At 41.7% G+C, this 19,627-nt stretch overlaps 1 protein-coding gene across 1 annotated transcript; it reads right to left on the reverse strand.

Annotated features, from left to right (window-relative positions):
- Positions 1-11,237: 11,237 nt before the first annotated feature.
- On the reverse strand, positions 11,238-14,326 carry LOC102721268 (WEB family protein At1g75720-like). Its single transcript, XM_040523617.1, has 2 exons — positions 13,956-14,326; positions 11,238-12,216 (listed from the first exon to the last, which is right to left on the reverse strand). The coding sequence occupies exons 1-2, from the start codon at positions 14,146-14,148 to the stop codon at positions 11,462-11,464; spliced, it is 948 nt and encodes a 315-aa protein (XP_040379551.1). The 5' UTR covers positions 14,149-14,326; the 3' UTR covers positions 11,238-11,461.
- Positions 14,327-19,627: the final 5,301 nt, after the last annotated feature.

Raw genomic sequence — 19,627 nt, forward strand, 5'->3', positions numbered from 1 at the left:
TTTTATGCCATCCAGATAGACAAGGAAGATGGTCGGATAGTTAATTTCTTTTGGGCAGATGGTCAATCTATCATGGATTACTCCTGTTTTGGTGATGTTGTGTCATTCGACACCACATTTGATACTAATAAGTTTGAAATGCCTTTTGCTCCACTCCTTGGAACCAACCATCACAAGCAGACAATAATTTTTGGAGCTGCGTTGTTATTTAATCAAACTATTGAATCATTTGTTTGGCTCTTTGAAACCTTTTTAACAGCAATGTCAGGCAAGCATCCAAACATAATTTTCACTCATCAAGATGCGGCCATGGCAGCAGCAATTGCTTTAGTATTCCCAGATACAAGACATCGTCTTTGTTTGTGGCACATTTATCTAAATGGTGGTAAAAATCTTGGTCATGTAATTCATAAGCATCCTAATAGGTTTCTAACAGATTTTAAGAGATGTGTCTATGAGGACAGATCAGAGCATCATTTCAACAAGATGTGGCATGAATTGTTGAGTGAATACAAGCTTGAGGATAACGTATGGATGTCAAATATACATAATTTGAGGAAAAAGTGGGCTATTGTCTTTCGTGATTCTTTTACAGCTGATATGACCTCGACCCAAAGGAGCGAAGGTATGAATAATGTCTTCAAGAAAAGATTTCGTAGGAAACTTGGTCTTTCTGAGCTCCTTGTAGAATGTGATAAGGTTGCTGCCAGTCTTCGTGAAAATGAGTTGGATGCAGATTTTAAGTCACGAAACTCAAGCCCCGTTACTTGCATCCCAAATTTACCTATGTTGAAGACCGCAGCTGACTCATATACAAGGAAGATGTATTTAGAGTTTGAAGAGGAATTTACACAACAATTTTCATTATCATGTAAATTGTTGCAAACTGAGGGGTCAATCTTGACATTCATGGTTATGCCCATGGAATCAGATCATGAAGCAACAGTTGTGTATAACACTGCAGACATGACCATTACATGTTCTTGCAGAAAGTACGAGTCCATTGGTATGTATGCACACTTTAAATCATGTCATATTTTTTTTATACAAACATCTAAAAAATGAAATTCACATCTTGCAGGTATATTGTGCAAGTACGCCCTCAGAACTTCAATATGAATGAAGTTTTCACTATGCCATCTCAATATATACTCAATAGATGGACAAAATATGCGAAAAGAGGATTTAATATTGATAAACAAGAAGGTGAGAAGGAAACTTTGAAAACACATGCTGCACATATCTCTCGGAAGGCAACCTCCATTGCATTGAAGTGTTCAGTGTCAAAAGAACTTCTTGATAACTTAGAGAAAGCCATTAATAATTTGGACTTGGAGGCAGACCGTTCTCTAAGCAAGATGCAAGAAAAAATATGTGAGGTTCCTCTAAATTCAAATTATTGTGATATGGACACGTTAAATGGTGCAATATCAATTAGAGTTCCTCGAGTGATCAAAGGCCCAAAGAGTAGACGATCAAAAGATACAATTGAAAAGAAGAGACGGAAGAAAACGAAAAGCGCTGAGGATAAAGGTATTGATCCTACCTATTCTAGCATGTTTATTTCCATTGTATACTTGTATAATTAATTTTTTATGCTCTGATATTTTGTATATTTGAACTATAGGAGAAGATCTAAATGATGCATTACAAGATGGAGATGAAGATTTTGGTAATGTGTGTGGGCAGCCTTCAACCATGGCTGCAAATGATGTGTGTGGGCAGTCCTCCACCATGGCTGCATATGATCTGTTTGGGCAATCCTCAACCATGGCTGCTCCTTTATTCCAAGGCGGATATACAAGTCTTTTATTTGGAGTTCAGCAAGATTCAGTCATGGCTGCTAGGAAGTTACATTTCAATTAATAATATTTGGCTAAACCTACAATGAATAGGCTTTTTCTAATAGATTTTGGTGTATCGATGAACTTGTACTCTTTTACTGTGTAGCACAATATTTTTTTTCATTTTGCAGCGTGTTACACTAAACTTTCATTGATGCTATCAGTTTTGTCCATGAATTTGGTAGCTATGTACGAGATATGAATTACCTACATTGTTTCTGAAATACCTAGCTTGTACATATCACATTCTAGATTTGAACTTCAGGTTTTAAGATCACACAGTAATCCATATTTTATTTTCTAAAGGAATCAGATGAACAATCACAATATTTTAAAGGCATCAATCACATTGCAGATTTCAGAACATCCAACATGCCATGTGTATTTCAAATAAAAGAAATACATTGTACAGATTACATAGTGATCTAAGTTTCCTTGCAATTTGACAAAAAAAATGGGGTTCAAACTTTTACAGCATCTGGACTACAATCCTTGTGAACCGCTAAAAAGTGTACAGACTACATAGTACTGATTAACAGGAATGACTACATTCATCAAACTAAAATCCTTTCAGCACCATCTCCTCTTCTATCCATTGCATTTACGATCCTTTCAGGCAATCAATTTCCCTCTTTTGACTTTTGCATAAGGTTACAACAATTAAAAGGATAACTTGACATCCGGCAAAACCATGTCACACATCAGCTCTAACTTCCTCCAGAAAAGTAACATGTCCTCACTCCATTTTCTTGTCGTTGATTGTTCTGTGTCATTTCTTCAGCAGCATCTTATTCATTTCTCTTGTAATGTTGAACTTTCAGCCATAATGCGTCCCATATATCTCACCTGCAAAGATGGTGTATGTAGAAATGAAAGGGGCAATTTAGTATTTGGCAATCAACACACATAGTCAAAATTTTACTGGTATCCTCTAACAATCAGGATGGACCTATCAATCTGAGGACATTTTTGCAATTGACTGATAATTACTGTATATGAACCTATAGTGAATGGCATACACCTATATATTAGGTTGGAAGAATCATACATATCAACTAAATTTTATTCCTGAAATTATTAACTGTCAATGTCCATTGACATACACCTATCAACCTAGCTATCAGACTGAATGAGGTATATATCTGAAGCTAGTTCTTATTCCTTAATCAATTAACTGTAAATTCCTGCAAAGAATGGCAAGCAGAAACCTTCAAAGCGGACAGCAACACTGGCCCATTGTGCGATGAGAAAGTTGGCAGCAGCTATGGGCAGCAGATACTACTGGTGGAAACGAAAAGCGGCGGTGGCTCCCTTGGACGGCCAGGCGGTGCCCTCCAGCGCAGCGCAGCGCAGCGGCAGCGGAAGGGCTCTCGTGCGTGGAGCAGTGCGGCGACGACGGAAGGGCTCCCATGCGTGGGGCAGCGCACCGGCGGCGACGACAAGAAGAGACGGCGATGACAGGCGAGACTGAAAACGGGTGGAGAGGAATGACAGAGAGGAGCCTACCACTGGGATGAAACGGGATTAGATCGAGTCGATCGAGCGCGATCTGTGTTGCAGGCGCGGCTGAGGGAGCCGATCAAGCACGAGCCGTCTTGCAGGCTCGGCTGTGCAAGACATTTACATCCTTTGTGTGGGCCAGCCGTCGGATGGTAGGCTCATCCACGCGTCATGCATCCGCGTCGGGGCTGCACAGGCTAGGATTGCGCCCAGGCTAGAAAATAAATATGATTAACCAATAATAAAGAGAGTGATAATAACTAGGTTACACGAACTAACCGTACCATACCACCGTGGCGTACGTTCATCGAATTGTTCTTGCACTTAATTACAGCAAGTATAATAGTAGGTCGTAAGCCGGCTAAACGCTAAGAGCATCTTTAACAGACAGCCTAAATTGGACTCTCCAAATATCTATTTGGCCACTCCCTATTTCATTTAGCCACTCAAATTCATTTTTTACTCCAACGGTCTCTCCATTCACCCTCTCTGTTTCGAGACCTTGACAGCTAGGTCCCACATGTCATCCTCCTCTCTTTCTTTTTCTCTCCCTCTCTCTCAATCTCTCTCTTTCATTTTCTCTTTCTTTCTCAATCTTTCTCTCTCCCACTGTTCTAACAGAGGCAGGCGGCGGTGGATGGCACAGGCGGCGGCCGTGGCCTAGGACGGCGTGCCGGCCAGGGATGGTGGCCTCGCCACGACGACGACCCAACGACACCCCGAGCGCCCGCCCCAAGCGGTGGAAGACGACCTGACGACGACGACGACCCGAGCACCCGCTGCCGGCCTCCTCGCCCCATTCCCAAGCGCCGGACTTCGAAGGCGGCAGCGCCCAACTTCGACGGTGGTGGCGACTGCCTCGCAACCACGAGGCGGCGGTCCTAGCGTAGAAGCCGACTGGAGAGGGGAGCGACGATGGGGTGGCCGGACTTGGACAGCGGCAGTGGCGTCCTTGCCGGACGGTGGTGGGGGGAGGGGGCTCGCAAGATAGGAGGCTGGGAGGAGGAGAGAGGGAGAGTTAGACTATGGGCCCATAGATAGCAAGTTAGTTTGGCTGGCTAAATTTGGCCAGTTTAGGGGCTGGTTTAGCCAGCTGGCCAATCTATTGGAGTGCTATTTTTTGTCAAAATGGTCAAATTTTGGCTTAGAAAGTGAGATTGGGCATCTGATAGAGATGCTCTAAGGTAGAGGAAAGATGGAAGTAGAGAAGAAGTGAGATGTAAGCTTATAGTCGGCTCGGACACAAGAATCAAGAAACTATATGAGAGAGACAAGGGGGTAATGTATTAATGATGGAGAGCTAACTACTATATTGCTATATAGATGAGCTGAGAGAAGACTGTAAAGAGTATTCTAGTCAGCTTGCTTACTATATGATTAGCCTTGCTCTTAATTTGGATTGGAGTTGAAGTTCAGAACATCACACAAGAGCCTTTTACTTAGACTAGAATAAAATTAACCTTTTTTACTTAGACTAGAATTAAATTAACTTTACTTTTACATCCATTTCATCCATTCGTTAGAATTTTATAAACATATTATTTGGAGGTATATATTAAGATTTTTAACATTATTAGTGTGATACTTCAGGTTACCATGTTAAGGATGGTAAAAGAAAAGAGTTTTTCTTATATGGTCTAGTAGATATACTATTAAAAGTGAGAAAATGTCACACCCGGAGTTTTATCCTAAGCCTTAATTCGTAAAAGAAAATCGTAAATAATAATTAGCTTAATTAACTCAGGAAAATCCCTCTAAAAGAAATTAATTTAATTAAATCGAGGTTCGCAAATCGATTAACTGGATTTAAACTCAAATTAAAGAAGTATAAAATTTGGCCAAATAAATTAATTTAAAATTCGACAAGAGTGGGGCTTCCTTTTTCCCTCCTTTTTCTTTCTTTTTCCTTTCCTTCCCAAATTGGGCCGAAGTCCAATTTTCATCCTCTCCCTTTTTCTTTTTCCTTTTTTCTTTTTCCCCTCTTCCTTCCCGGGCCGGCCCAGCCGAGCCGGCCCATCTCTCCGCCCCTCCAAGCCTGCCCAGCTGAGCTGTTCTTCTCCCGCGCGCGCGTGCCCCTGCCTGGGCCGCCAGCCGCCTCGGCCCAGCTCGCCCGCTCGGCCGCACACCAAGTCTGCCGCCAACTCCCTCCTCCCTGCGGCACTGATAGGCGGGGCCTGCCTGTCCGCGACCGCCCTCGCCGCGCCGGCCGCACCCGTGTCCACCTCCGCCCTGACTTCGTCACGCCGCCGCGCCGCCGCATCGTGGCCAAACCCGCCAGCGCCTTTGTCGCGCCGTGGCCGGTGCGGACTCCGCAACCACCGTCCCGCCCTAGCCGGCGCCGCCACCCTATAGAGCCCCCACCTCTTCGCCCCGCCGCCACTTTTCGCCTCACCTGTCCGTCACCACTTCCTCGCCGCCGCCGACCGATCTCGCCGCCGGCAGTCGGACGTCGCCGCCTATCCGCGTCGCCGCCGCCGCCTCGACCTCGCCGACCTTCCGCCGGCTTCTGTTTCCGCCGGTGGACGTCCGAGCATCCTCGCCGCCTCCTCGCCCTTTTCACCGTCGCGCCCGACTTTGTCGTCCGCGCGTCGCCGTCCGCGCTCGGGTCATCGCCGCCCCCGCTCCGTTCGCCATCACCCGTTCCTCCTCGCCGACTCACCGCCGTTCTCGCTTCGCCGGTGAGCATCACCCCTCCCTTCTCCTCCCCTCTTTTCTCTCGGGTGTCGCCGCTAACCCCGTGCGCCGCCGCCACGCGCTCACGTCGCCGGTCGCCGTCGACGCGCCCGCACCGGCACGTCCGCCTTCGCCTCGCCGTCGCCGAAGTGGCCCCGCTGCCGCCGGAGCTCTGCCTCGCCCGTCACGCCGTCGCCGCCTTCTCCCCGAGCCGACCGGCGTTCCCCACCGCGTCGTCGCAGTGCGCCGCGTCGTCGCCGTTGTCCCGGCCGTCGCCGGGCGCCGTCCCCTTCATTGCTGCCGCGCCCGTCGCCGCCGCCGAATCGCGCCGTCGCCGCCCTCGCCGTTCCCCTTGCAATCGGCCGAGCCACCCTCCTCCTAATCCCCCTCCTCTGTTGCTGGTCGCTGACAAGCGGGTCCCACTCGTCAGCTGACCGCCCCTCCCATCCTCTCTCCCCTCTCCCTCTAGCCGGTAGGCCCAGCCTGCTAGCCACTGCCGGCCCTCCTCCCTCTCTCCTCCCGTGGGGCCCAGCTGTCAGCCCCCTTTCCTTCTCTCACCCGCCGACAAGTGGTCCCCACCCGTCAGCGCCTCCTCTCTCATCGCTGACGTCAGCAGCCCTATTAATTGCGTAATAATTGATTTAGGATTTTTCTGTTTAATTAAAAACCTAGAAAACTTCTAAAATTCATATCTAATTCATCTAGTCTCTATTTAGGTCCATTCATATTTCATTAAATTCATAAAATTGTCAATAATCCATTAAAAATACTTTCCTTTACTATTTCAGTAGAGTTTGTGCTTGTTTTATTTATTTTTGTGCTTTTTCGCTTAGATTCGAACCCCGATGAAGAGCCGGTTTACTTCGAGATCATCGCTGAAGTTCCCCAAGGACCAGAGCAAGGCAAGTGGCACTCATCTTTGATCATATTGAACCTATTATTGCAAATTTCCCTCTTTATTTATTCAAATATGCATTGTTTTGATTAAAGTATTTATTGTATTTATTTTCGGGTAACCCTTGTTATTATGTCGTTGTTTACCCAACTTTATTTATGCTGTACCAGGGGTAACTTGATTAGAGTTAGGCCTAGGTTAATGCTTAGCCATGTTTAGAACAAGTAGCTCATGGATCACACTCAATCATTACTAGTTCTGAGTAGCTGTTAATTATGATTCTTTACCCGGTTCGGGTTAATGTCAACTAAAATATTGCTAATAGTGGGCTGTGGGTGCATAGTTTTGAGAGTCGGACTCATGGCAATTAAGGACCAGTTCACGGGAAATCCTAGAAGTAAGTTAGTGCTAACCACATGCCGAATGGGTAAGGTGGGATCTGGAGCATCGCTTTGAACTATTTGACGTGTTTGACATACCAAGACAAGGGTAGGCGTGATGGAGTATGGACCGGCAATCGTGGTGTAATGAAAGCCTCTGCTGCTTTCGGATCTACCAAGACACAAAAGGGGACTGCCCGACTTGGTATAAAGGAGGGGGTGAAACTTGAAGTGCGATGCGATTAAATAGGGAGGGTTATGTGACGGGTCCTATCACGGTCTCCTTTCCGGTATGTCATGGTGGTATGTCGTCACACGTTCAAGTGTAATGGAGTCGTGTCTTGTGGGTATAGTAGTACACCTCTGATCAGAGTATAATCTTTTCGAATACTCGTGCCCACAATTACGGGCGGACTCCCAGCTTTACTGTGATTAGTTGAACCTTTAATGACCTAGGTAAACTGGCTTTCACTTTGGATTACTGCAACGTGGTGTAACGTTGAGTAGTAGCTGGGTCAGTCGTAACATGGTGTAACGTTGGACGGTGCTGTGGTATTTTACAACTGTTATTTACTTATTCTTTAATTTATTTAATCACCTTTATTCAGTTTAATCTTTGTTATTTATTTAATTGTTGTTTTATTGCAACTAACCCTAGTCTGTCCTTGATGACCCTTATGCATCATTTATTACCTCTTTTCCGTGCTGCTTGTTGAGTACGGTGGTTTGTACTCAGCCTTGCCCAATTTCTCCCTCCAGAGTTAGAAGTTGAGTCCGATGGAGGTGACTCTCAGGAGTGAGTTGGTCTGCCGTCGAAGTTTGCCTGTGGACTAGAGCCGTACCCGCTAGAGTTAGTCTACCTTTCTTTCCGCTGCATTTTCGTTAGAATAAATGTTATTTTAAATTGTTTCTAAGAACGATGGTTATATAATCAATATCGTCTATTTATGTACCCTGGCTGGTTCTAGACAGGGATTTTAATATATAATTAAGTTTAGAAATTTATGTGAGGAATTTCTGCGCGTGATAGAAAAGAATGCATGAAGAAATTATTTTGAAACGGGTTTATTCGGTACTGCTGGTTATATATGGATAGCATACCCAAGTGATCGATCATCGATGCATGCGCTGTCTCAAGAGCATGCGTAAAAGATTAATGTTAATTGGGCAGCTGGGCGTTCATGACAATGGAGGGAAAATTGTCAAAACACCACTAGTAAACAAAAACCCTCCAAAACAAGACTAGTAAATAGGGTAGTCATGACAAAACGTCAAAATTCACACATTAGAGTGTTTTAAATGAAAACAGACATTAAAACTGACCATTCTATCTCTAAGTCTTGTATTAGCCATATATTATTCCAGAATAATAAAAAATATAAAAATTATAATTTTCGAATAAATAATCGTAGAAAATCATATTTTCTATGATTATTTATTCGAAAATTTATATTTTTTATTTTTTATTAATTTTCAAATAAATAATCGTAGAAAATATTATTTTCTATGAATATTTATTCGAATATATATATATATATATATATATATTATTAATTTCTAGAATAATATATGGCTAATACAAGGCTTAGGGGTAGAATGGTCAATTTTAATGTCAATTTTTATTTAAAACACTCTAATGTGTGAGTTTTGGCGTTTTGGCATAACTACCCTGTTTATTAGTGGTGTTTTGGAGGGTTCTTATTTACTAATGGTGTTTGTAAAATGCTGACTTTACGGGTGGTGTTTTGATAATTTTTCCACAGATGGAAATGCCCCGTGAAAAGAATTAGATCGATCGTGTCCCACATCTTCCGTGCTGCTGGCTGATGCTTACTCCTTAGCTAGCATATTGTGCAACTGTAATATTATAGCAATGGGGTGATGTGTCAAAGATGTCCGTGACGGAGGCAATCGGCCCTTGAGGGCGTTCGAGGAATGCTTGAAAGGTCGGCGCCGTGAAAATGAAGATGGGCATTTGTTGCTCACTCGTATACAGTGGAGAGTCTGTCGCTCAAAGAAAAGAAGAACAGTGAGCCAAGAAGTCGCAACCATGGTGGTGGCCATGGCAACTTGGCAAGGCAGGCCGTAGTGGCGGCCGTAATTAAGCGCGATGACGACGATTCCGACGACACAAGCATTAACTCCGACGACGGCGAGCGCAAGTCGGATAGGAAGAAAGGAAGGTGCTACGATTGCGGAATTCATGGGCACTTTGCTAGTGAGTGTCGCAAACCGAATAAGAAAGAGGCCATGCTCGCAGCGGCGGACGACGAGCCATGTCTTCTGTGATGATGCATGATAAAATGCAAGTCATGATTAGGGGGGAAATTGTTAGCACTAATCCTGACTTGTACACGTTTTTAGAATATTTGCATTAGTTGATGGTAGATAGCTAGGCACGTGATCTGTTCACGTGGATCCTCGAAGTAAATGGACGCATGTGTGTCACGTAGGCTGTGATTAGTTCATGGTGCATGTAGAGTTAGCCATTGCTAGTGAGATTAGTGTATGCATGACTAGCAATTATAAGTCAGCCTAGAGAATAAAAGGAGTAGTAACGGCAAATTAGTTAGCTACATGCTGCAGGTTAGTGGAGCACGCGCGTACGTGTTGTGTGGTCAGATTGTGCATGAGTTAGTGGCTAATGATCGTGCTTATGACGTGGCTGGGCTGTTAGTCGTGTGCGTGTGTGCGAGGCTATAAAAGCCGTGTATTCATCAGTATGTAAGTGGCAGAAGCAATACTTTGAAAAACAAAGTGGTGTTCGTCCCCAGAGTGTGTATTCTCAGTGTATATTTCGTCTTGTTTGCTGCTCGTGTGTGTACACTCGCGTGAGTTTTTTGCCGGAGAGAGTAAGTCGCTCCCCGGTAGTTTGATTCCTGGGCTAAGCCAACAACGAGTCCAAGTCCAGGCTGGTCGTGAGCTAGGACGTGAGAGAAGTGGAGAAGAAAGGAAGAAGAGTCAGAGGAGAGGAGAGGGAGAGAAGGAGGGAGGGAAAAAAAGAGTGAGAGGAGAGGAGAGGAGAGGAGAGGGAGAGGGAGAGAAGGAGAGAGGGAAAAAAACTGATATGTAAGACCCACCAGACGCTACGTCATCAAAACCAAACAAATAATGAGTCAATATTATCGAGGGATTTTTTTTGACGGATTATACGAATTTAGAGATATATATATTTCTATTATTCTAGTTAAGGGACGAAAAATAGACTCGTCTGAAGGTTTTTTTTTAAGATAAACATAATGTATTTCATCGTCAGAAACAGAGGCCACAATTTCATGGACAATATGCCAGTTGATCTTGGAAACATGTTGCAGCAGCAATGTTGGTCAGGTACCAGGAACATAAACCGATAACAAGTAATTACAGGATTGTTTGTCCTTGAGTAAAACAATCAATTGAGAACTTTTACTGTCATGCATTAAGAAAATTTTTAAAGATAATATTTTTAAGTATAAAATTTTAATACCTCAACGTATCCAACTACACTCAATGGCAGATCATGGGCCTCTGCACAGGCTCATGAGTCTTTGTGTAATGGATCTAGTTAATACTCTCTTATTTTTTATATGACGTTATTGATTTTTATTTTCACGTTAACTATTCGTCTTATTTAAAAATTATATAATTATTAAATAAAAAATTTTATTTATTGTTATGCAAACTTTAAGTATGACTTATAATTTTGTATATTTAGATAAATTTTTTAAATAAGATGAACAGTAACACATAGATTTAAAAGTCAACGGCGTCATATAAAAAATAGAGGGAGTATTGTATTACGCAGGTGATGTTGCAAGTAAAATACGTGTAGCCAGAGATCATCAATAAATTAGCCCAAGCTCATACCAAGTATTTTTTTAACCTCAGGACTCAAGTTACCTTCTCAATATGATGGTAAAAAAAAAGCTGTGATGAAAATTTTTATTTCATTTCATTGTCTAAAAACAAGCCTGAACAAACTACTACACTTTTCGTACATATGTAATTACACTCGCTCAATTACATGTATATGTATAGGGTCTTTTTTATCATCCTTGATAAATACACTGAGGCATTAAAAAATTAAAAATTTTAGTATATAATTCTAATACCTCAGTATACCTTGTAAAAAGTTTATATGCATATATGCGCATGTATTGATGTATGCCGTACACATAAAATGGCTGCCATCATCCATCAAAAGCGGCGCGCGAGTTGAGCGCCGAGTCGTCATGGCAGCAGCTGCTGCTGCTCTTCTTCTTCCTCATGAAGAGCGCGCCAACCAGCGGCATCAGCGGCTTCTTCTTCTTCTTCTTCGTCATCGCCTCCTGCTCCGCCGCCACAGCCTTCACCGCCTCGTGCCCGGCCGACATCTGCCTCTGCAACCACCGCACCTCGCGGTACTGCGGCGCCGTCGCCGGGGCGGCGTTGCGACGATGATGGTGCGACGAGCTGTGCGACTCCATCACCACCACGTCCGGCGGCGGCGCGCGGTACGACGCCGGTGCCGTCGGCGGGTCGGCGAACGTCACGTACCTCCTCTTCTGGAACTCGACCGGGGACGCGCTCCCCGCCGCCGCCGTGACCGTCGACGGCGGCGGCTGTTGGCTCTGCTGCTGCGGCTTGCTGTCGATCTCGATGAACTTCAGGTCCTCCACCTGCAGGTCGATGACCTTGGCGGCCGCCCCCTCGCCGTCGTCGTCGTCGCGCGCCTTGAGCTTCTTCAGCTCCCGCATGGCGTTGCTGAGCTCCTCCTGCAGGGAGAGGATGCAGCCGGCCATCTTCTGCCTCTCCGACCGCTCCTTCTCCAGCTCATGCTTCGCCTCCTCCAGCTGATCCGCCGTCACCGGCACGTGGCGTATTGCCGGCGGAGTTGCGGCAGCACGATTCTGTTGGGAAATGAAAACGTTTTCAGAGGCAAATATAACCATATAATTCCAAGGATCTAACAAAAATGCAAACTAATTAATCCAACCGTCTTCTTCTCACTTCATTGTACTTTCATTTTCTTTCTCTCTACTCTACCATTTTGCGTTTATTTCTAAACAATGTTTCTAGTATATTCTGACTCTCAAATGAGAATGGATTTTACTCACTTGAGAGGATGTTGTCTTGCTCTTTGATAGCATCCAAATGAAAAGAGTTGATCGATAACATAAATTAGCATATGATATATTATCTCACGGAGATGTAAATTTAAATTTGACTTCTCTAAGTCATAATTAAGCATGTTTAACTAGGGGCTTGTCCAAGCCCAACCCACAAGGCCCGGCCTAGATATTGAAGCCCAAAAGCTTGTAATTTATAAAAAGTCCGAAAGGTCCTAGGTCAGGCTAGACCTGAGCTTTGTTTTTCTTCTAATTGTCAGGCTCGGGCCTAGAATTTTTATATGTCATAACAAACAGAATAAGGACAAGCATATTTACAGTAATAATTGTTTTTATTTTCTATAAGTTGTAAAGCCGAATTTAACATGATATGTTTGTAAAGTAATATATCATAGTATCACTAACCTATATTATTTATTTTTTAAATTTTGTTCATAACTATTTAGATGACATTAAAAATGTTTCCCTCCTAAATAGTCAGTTATACAATAGCCCCTATATGTATATATGCGTAGAGGATTTTCGTGCATTGTTTTAGTTTCTTCTCTAGAGCAAGTATGAAGTAAGTGAGCCACTGGCCACATATGGCATCATTAATTTTTATAACGAGGTACATGGTATAATTCTATATCATGATGATATACATATAAGTTCAGAAAGCCTAGTGCTGCATGCGAATACATTAATTATATACAAAGCGATCATTAGTGGACCTAATCACCTAATGAAAGTATTAATACCGATATCAAATGAAGGCTCTAGGCAGCTTTGCATGTACACCTTTTACAGGTTCCTTAATTCAGATGGAAGGAACATATCAAAGTCCTAGCTAGCTAGTGCACATACTTTCCATATAGCATAGTTTGCAAGTAGACAAAGAAAACAACGTGGACATTGGCAGAGAAGGCTAGCTAGCTGATGTTTTGCCACATCTTTTTACTTGATTCAGAAGAAAGGTATAGCTATAACCAGTAGCAAGACAAAGCATATGGCCAGTCATTTGACAGCGACATCAATGGAGGAACTGGTAAAGACAAGCTTTAATTGTGATTATTTAAATACATTAAGTGCGCTGCAAGACTAATAAAGTAATTATCATTAGATTAGCACTGTATCTGGAATAGTAAACACAATGGCAGGCAACAAGAAGCTAGCTAGGATCAACTTGGTCAAGAAGTGCAATAATTAATTAACTAACTCTGATGCTGGGGACAATAAATTTATTACAATTTGGAACGCCTATGGGAAATGGATTTAGGATTTTTGGGTGAAAATGCAACTGGGGGCAAAAGAGAGATCAGCAGAAATTAATCCTCAGTCATTTTCCGTTATGGATTATTCTTAATCAACACAAGAGATAGCTAATTAGTCTGAAGGCAGAGGAGTCATTTGACTCATTTACATTGCTGAAAACAATAAAAGGCAGAGTCACATAAATTGTAATATAAGAAATTGAAACAAAAGTCGTATCCATATATATATGCGTGTTTCAGATTGATTTATGTATGAAGAAACAGAAAAATCATATGCATGGTGTGATGATCGAACATTAACTATAGCAATATATGCGACGTACATACCTGTTGCTGCTGCTGCTGCTGCTGCTGGTCGTATGTTGCGCCGACGAGCCGGCGTCCGGCTCCGGCGTGGAGCTCCCCGGCGAGCACCTTCTCGCCGAAGAGGGCGACGGCCTCCTTCACCGACCGGAACGGCGCCCTCGTGTCGATCTCCGCCCGCCCCACCACCGTCACCCCGCCGCCGCCGGCCATGGCAGACGTACCTTAGCTTTGCACCAATTTTAATCAGCTAGCTATAGATCTCTTGCTAACTCGATCAATCTAGCTATCATCTCCTTGAGAACAAAATGCATGGATGCATGGGATCGATGTATCTAATGGATGAATCAAGCAAGACACATCCGTATATATACAGATAGATGGATCATGGATGGAGATCGATATGATCATTATATATACTGTTATACGATGTGATGGATCAGAAAGCTGGAGGATATATATATTGATCGAGAAGCAAGCAAGAGGGGGAGGGAGGCTAGCTCGCTAGGGCAAAAGCTTGCTTGCTGTTATAACTACTGGAGACAGGACAAAACACCAACACAAGCTAGAGCTAGATCGATGTATACCAAGTGGGAATGTAGTTGGAGACGATCGACGACGACGATATGGAGGTTGTTTATTAGTAGCTTTTGATATATACAAATACAGATATCTCGATCAAGCTAGATCGATCAGCTGAGATGATATAATGCGTGTGGGTTCGTTGCTTCGCGTCCACTTCACTGTAATATTCCATCTTCTAGCTTTCTTTTTTCTTTCTCTGTTTTTTTTCTTTTTTGGGTCACTGCTTGCAGCTGCAGGTGAACGGTCTGGATCATGCATGCTGCTGAATGCTGATAGATCGTCCCAACACTACGAGCTAGCTACGTACGTACACGTAGAGAGAGCTGACCTAAGCTAAGTTACATCCGATATGATTATATTTGTGTACAGATAATGCACATGGCATAGCAGCCTCATTTTTTCGCTTCTGATTATATTTATATTGACAAATTTTGAATTTTTAACCTTAAATTTAAAATTAATTTTAGGGTTTTTATCATAGTTTATTTGATATTGCTAAGAATATATATATATATAAGTTCTATTCACAGCCCAAAGGATCTCCCCCTAAATGCGTGTATTTATGAATACTTAGGCAACGTGCTATGGACGTGATAAGAGAGAGAGGGACGGCTTACCAACACACAATTCATGTCTTCATCTTACAGTACATGCATGATACCGATGCATATATTGGTTGTTAGTTTAGTTATAGCTGGGCCTAGCTAGCTAGCCTGCCAGGAAGGTATTTTTCAAACATGGTTCTCGTCTAATTTTGTAAGCTAATTTCTTGGCCATCTCTAGACGCGTGCCCTTTTTCATCTTGTAAATTTCCAGCAAATGGGCTTATATACACACTTGATTCATGGAGCCCATTAGATCATCAATCCTCTCACATGGTATGCACACATATATTACATATAAATACTCTATATAGAGCTTGCTATTCATCAGGTGATCACTGAGATTTACCAAAATCTCACAACTACTATACAAATGATTTTCGCATGTTGCAGACCTATAGATCGATGTTGCTAAAGGATAAAAACATATATATATGTTATTTTCGCGGTATGCAGACTTACAGATGACGCTAAAGGAGAACAACATATATATGTTATTTTTGCTAGGGTGGGGATCATATGCTGCCTATATAAATATAATGATTTACACCGGCAGATATCTTAAGTAATCGTCCCTATTAATGTAAACACCACATGCGAAGCACTTTAGAGTAACACTTATAAAAATCGAGGTATTTTTACTAGTGGTATGTTCAAGAAATCCATATGGGTAAATATGTATATATCCATAGGCGGTTCTCTTAATTATCCATCTATGACTATGTTTTGGATGATGACAAACATTTGGTCCGGCCGTGTGTTCTACGCTTATATAAAAAAAGATATTTATACTTGGAGATGTTGTCTTTTGATTATTTCATCTATAAAACCAACCAATATGGTATAATATTTACACCATTAACTGGAGTAAATGGTCGAAAAACATGTGTCATGGTTGCTGCTGCATTCATCTCTGTAATGAAAAAGATAGAATCATACAAGTGGATGTTTCAGACATTCCTAAAACCAATGTGCGGGAAGGAACCTAAATTTATAATTACTGATGAAGATGCTATCATGCATGAAGGCGGCTATTCATAGTGTTGATCTCCCACTTAGCAAGCATGGTCCAGATTATGGGGAAAGTATTTTCATCGATCGATTAGATATCCACTCATTTATTACATGTCATCTAAATAGTTATAATTTCTTTAAAAAAATTAACAATATATATTAATATGATATATATCACTCAATAGACATGCAAATTCAAACTCGACTTCTACGAGTTGAGTTGTGACAAAAATAACAAATGTAACTTTGAATCGGTGTATACTAGTTTTTAGTTTAACTTTTTTTACAACTTGTAGGAATCATATTTTAAGTTGAATGTTTGTGAAGTAATATATCTCATATTAAATCATCTTGTTAATATTTTTTTCAAATTTTCTGATAACTATTTAGATGATATATAAGAAAAGAGTGGATATCTAACTGAATAATGAAAATCCATCTCTCAGACAATGTCAACCTTCTATAAGAGACGATGAACTTTTCTTCTATAAACAGGTCCGCTATTGTGTTTGAGGCTCTGAAACTCCGGATGAATTTAAGGCTAAGTGGAGTTATCTTATTTCTGGCTTTGGTTCGGAAGAAAAGTGGTTAGCTGCAAGCCTGCAAGGTACGAAATCCGTGCTTTATGTTTTCTACCTTATTGCAAGGATGTTTGCTTGTCGGTAATCTTGAAAACTACTTGCATTCTTGTCTTTTCCCTTATGCTTATAAGACAAAATTTAATTTTTTTACCTTAAATTTTAAGTTAATTTTGAGGTTTTGTCATCGTATATAAATTTTTTTTCAGTTTTTTCTTTTAGATCACTAAGAACACATATATAAAATTTTATTCATAAATTATTTTATATTTCTAAATATATATGTCATTTACCCTTGGAAGTCAGAGTCAAAAACAATTTCTTTTCATTTCTCTTTACCAGGATCTCATATACACTCCTTAATGAATGTCCTTGTATTGCAATTTGGATGAATGTTTTGATCGACTGCATATATCAAGGGAGGTTGACTTCATGAATAATATTGTTCTTAGGATGTTTCAAAATACTGAGGTATGGAACTATGCATGGATCGTTTTCACATGTCTCACAACAAAGCTTTCCTTCCTACAATCATTCTGTCTCGTTCTGCGCAACATTTCCGTCTTCCACAGTTACTTGAGACCTTACATTTCCAAACCACCACTTTTTAAATCGCCTGCGAGTTGGGGTCCTGGAAGCTTGCTGATGCCATACTGCCAGTTCTCTGAATGTTGTGATTTTACATGGTCGAATCTGCTTGCTGAATTTTCTGTTTTAGGCTAGGAATGGGTAATCCATGGTTGGCTCTAATAATTTATTTATTTGAAGTAGAACCGATCATGTATTATCCAGGGGCCGATCAATGCCCATCCCTAAAGTTTTTAGGTTCATTTAGAAGACGAGAGAATGTTCCATCTTGAGATGAACTTTAGCATTAGTACGGATCTTATATGTTTTGGTCAAGCACATCATGCTGATGACGGGACCTAAGAGCTTGCAGGAGGTTGGCTCTTGTCTAACACTGGACAACGTTGAGAAAAGGCCAACCAAGAACTTTCCTCCAGCTGCTGCACCTCAAGCCTTTTCAGGTTACAAAGGTATAACTGATGCTTGTGAATGCTTCTCAGGTTTTAGCATCTGCAACTGTGTAGCTAACTCTGAAAATGAAACATGGTCAGGTTATTCAGGAACTTGATCAGACTTAAAATATATTTAGGACAAACCAAATACACCTTGTAATGTAAAACAGAGTGAGCGATACATAATCCGCTATGGTGAGAACTTGTCGTTTGTGAACATTAAAATGTCAGTATGTGTTTCATGCAGTGAGTATCAACAACAGCAGCTCTCTTCTCAAGATAAATAATAAATTAATAAAACAACCAACAGCTCTTGATGCAGGATGCTTAACGAAACAAACATTAATCCACTCTATCTTCCATATTCACAGGAGTCTAAACTGCAGATAGAAAACCACCAACATTTCTTCAGGGAAATTGATGTGACTACTTGATTCTTACCTGTGCAAAAGTATGGGGTACAAGCTCACAATGCAAGTCATCCAGATGACCAATTCAGAGTATCACCTGCTCGTCTTAGTACCTATCTGCTCCAAATATCAGCAATCAAGATCATGCCCCGCTTAATCCAAGTTGGGAGGATGCATGCATGGAAGTCTTTGTAAAATGTTGCAGGTGTATGTTAAAGAGGATAAAATTTGTCGATTCGACATTATAAGTTACCATTTGGTTATGTTGACATGAGAATGACAATGACAGTGGATCAGGATAAATATCAAATCTCTATGAGATAAGCAATTAAGCATCATCTTTACGCGAGACTTTAGAGATAAGGATCATCTAAGTATAACAAGACATGCTAGCTGGGAGAACGAACAGGCATTCAGGCATTGGGGAAAAAAAAGGACAAAATGCAGCCACGAAACTGGATCAACACCATAACAAAGCTAAATTTCAGTTCATCTGCAAGATCAACTTCCGATGGCCGAATGCTAACACCTCAGATCATGCAAAAATTGGATCACCTTTTCCCTTCGTTTCAATCATTTGATCGACAAATTATTACCAACAAAAAAAAACTAAGATTAACTGTATCTCCCAGCTGGGTTTCAGACAAGTGGTCAACAAATCATAAACCAAGAGCACAGTATAGACGAGGGCTACATTGAGAATTTATGGCATCCTTCCGTTGGAGCGACCACCACGCATTCCTGTCCTCAGTGATGCGCATTTGCTTCCTCCTTTTTGTGAGGTTTAGTTGCCTGGAGAGCAAGCGAGTACACAGTAAGAAAGATGAATAGCACAAGAAATCTTGATAGCAAACAAATGAATCTTCAGACCACAGTGGCAACTAATATGACACTATTGATCATTCTATTAACTAGAATGATAGTGAAAAAGGAATAAAATAGCAACTAATACAACAGATGAAACCAATGTCAACCGCATAATCAGGTGTCAAGAGGATGACTTCGATGTTACCAAGATCACAGTGGCAAAAGTATCACAACATGTTTGCTCTTTACAAAGTAAAATAGGAGAAGATAACTAAGTTTTGCTAGCATGAAAGGGCAATTCAATAGATAAAACACTGCAACAGGAGGAACAGAACTAGGATATAATGATTTCATTCCTGAGTGCCAACAAATCTGGCACAATCATCATGAAGTCATGCAGCAAACACCAGAACAATCTAAGCAGACACCCAGTTAGGTGTTAAACACTCATTGAACTCAGTCCCCAAGATGATTACATAAAAAGTTACCACCACAGCATCCAAATAATATCAGATGACCCTTCCTGCGAGACCAGAAGTGCCTCTCAAGTCTCAATCCTATGGCCCTAACCCCATAAGGGATTCAACCAAACTAGACAAATAAGCTACTTGAGCCTGACAGTGGAGTTTTCAGTTCATGTACTTTAGAACAACTAAACCGCAGTGCCACTCAGTCAG

The sequence above is a fragment of the Oryza brachyantha genome, chromosome 4 (genome assembly GCF_000231095.2).
Source record: "Oryza brachyantha chromosome 4, ObraRS2, whole genome shotgun sequence".
NCBI lineage: Eukaryota > Viridiplantae > Streptophyta > Magnoliopsida > Poales > Poaceae > Oryza > Oryza brachyantha.

Excerpts from the sequence above, each read along its gene's own strand:
- LOC102721268 (XM_040523617.1), bottom strand. The coding sequence starts at position 14,148 with ATGGCCGGCGGCGGCGGGGTGACGGTGGTGGGGCGGGCGGAGATCGAC. Across the intron at positions 12,217-13,955 it reads GCAGCAGCAGCAACAGGTAT|ATCCTTGGAATTATATGGTT; the intron begins GTACGTCGCATA and ends CATTTTTGTTAG.